This window comes from Tupaia chinensis, unplaced genomic scaffold (assembly GCF_000334495.1).
Source record: "Tupaia chinensis unplaced genomic scaffold, TupChi_1.0 Scaffold000131_1, whole genome shotgun sequence".
Taxonomy (NCBI): Eukaryota; Metazoa; Chordata; class Mammalia; order Scandentia; family Tupaiidae; genus Tupaia; species Tupaia belangeri.
Window position 1 is genome coordinate 540,407 of NW_006159600.1, and position 245 is coordinate 540,651.

Here is a 245-nt window from a genome sequence, read left to right on the forward strand (position 1 = left end):
CGGCGGTGACGCGATCGAAACCAGCCAATGCGTAGAAACAGGGCGCTGCTCCGCGGAGAACCCCGTCCAAGCCGAAAGGCACGAACCCGCCCGCGCCCAGAGCGCCCGCCGAGCTAGGCGACAGGGACAGAAGGGCCCTCAGGGGAAGCCTGGAGTCCTGGCTGCTACGCCCCGCCCTCTGGATGGCCCCCCAGGCTCCCCCACCGCCACCTGTCCCCCACCGCGCGGGCGCTGGGGGGCCTGGG

The 245-nt window shown here is 73.1% G+C and overlaps 1 protein-coding gene across 1 annotated transcript in view; it reads right to left on the bottom strand.

Annotated features, from left to right (window-relative positions):
• Nucleotides 1-245, bottom strand: part of LOC102495936 (cationic amino acid transporter 3-like) — a 12,303-nt gene that overhangs the window by 4,219 nt on the left and 7,839 nt on the right. The window contains 1 exon segment of the mRNA XM_014586364.1: nucleotides 5-117. Within this exon segment, the coding sequence (XP_014441850.1) occupies nucleotides 5-117 (113 nt within the window).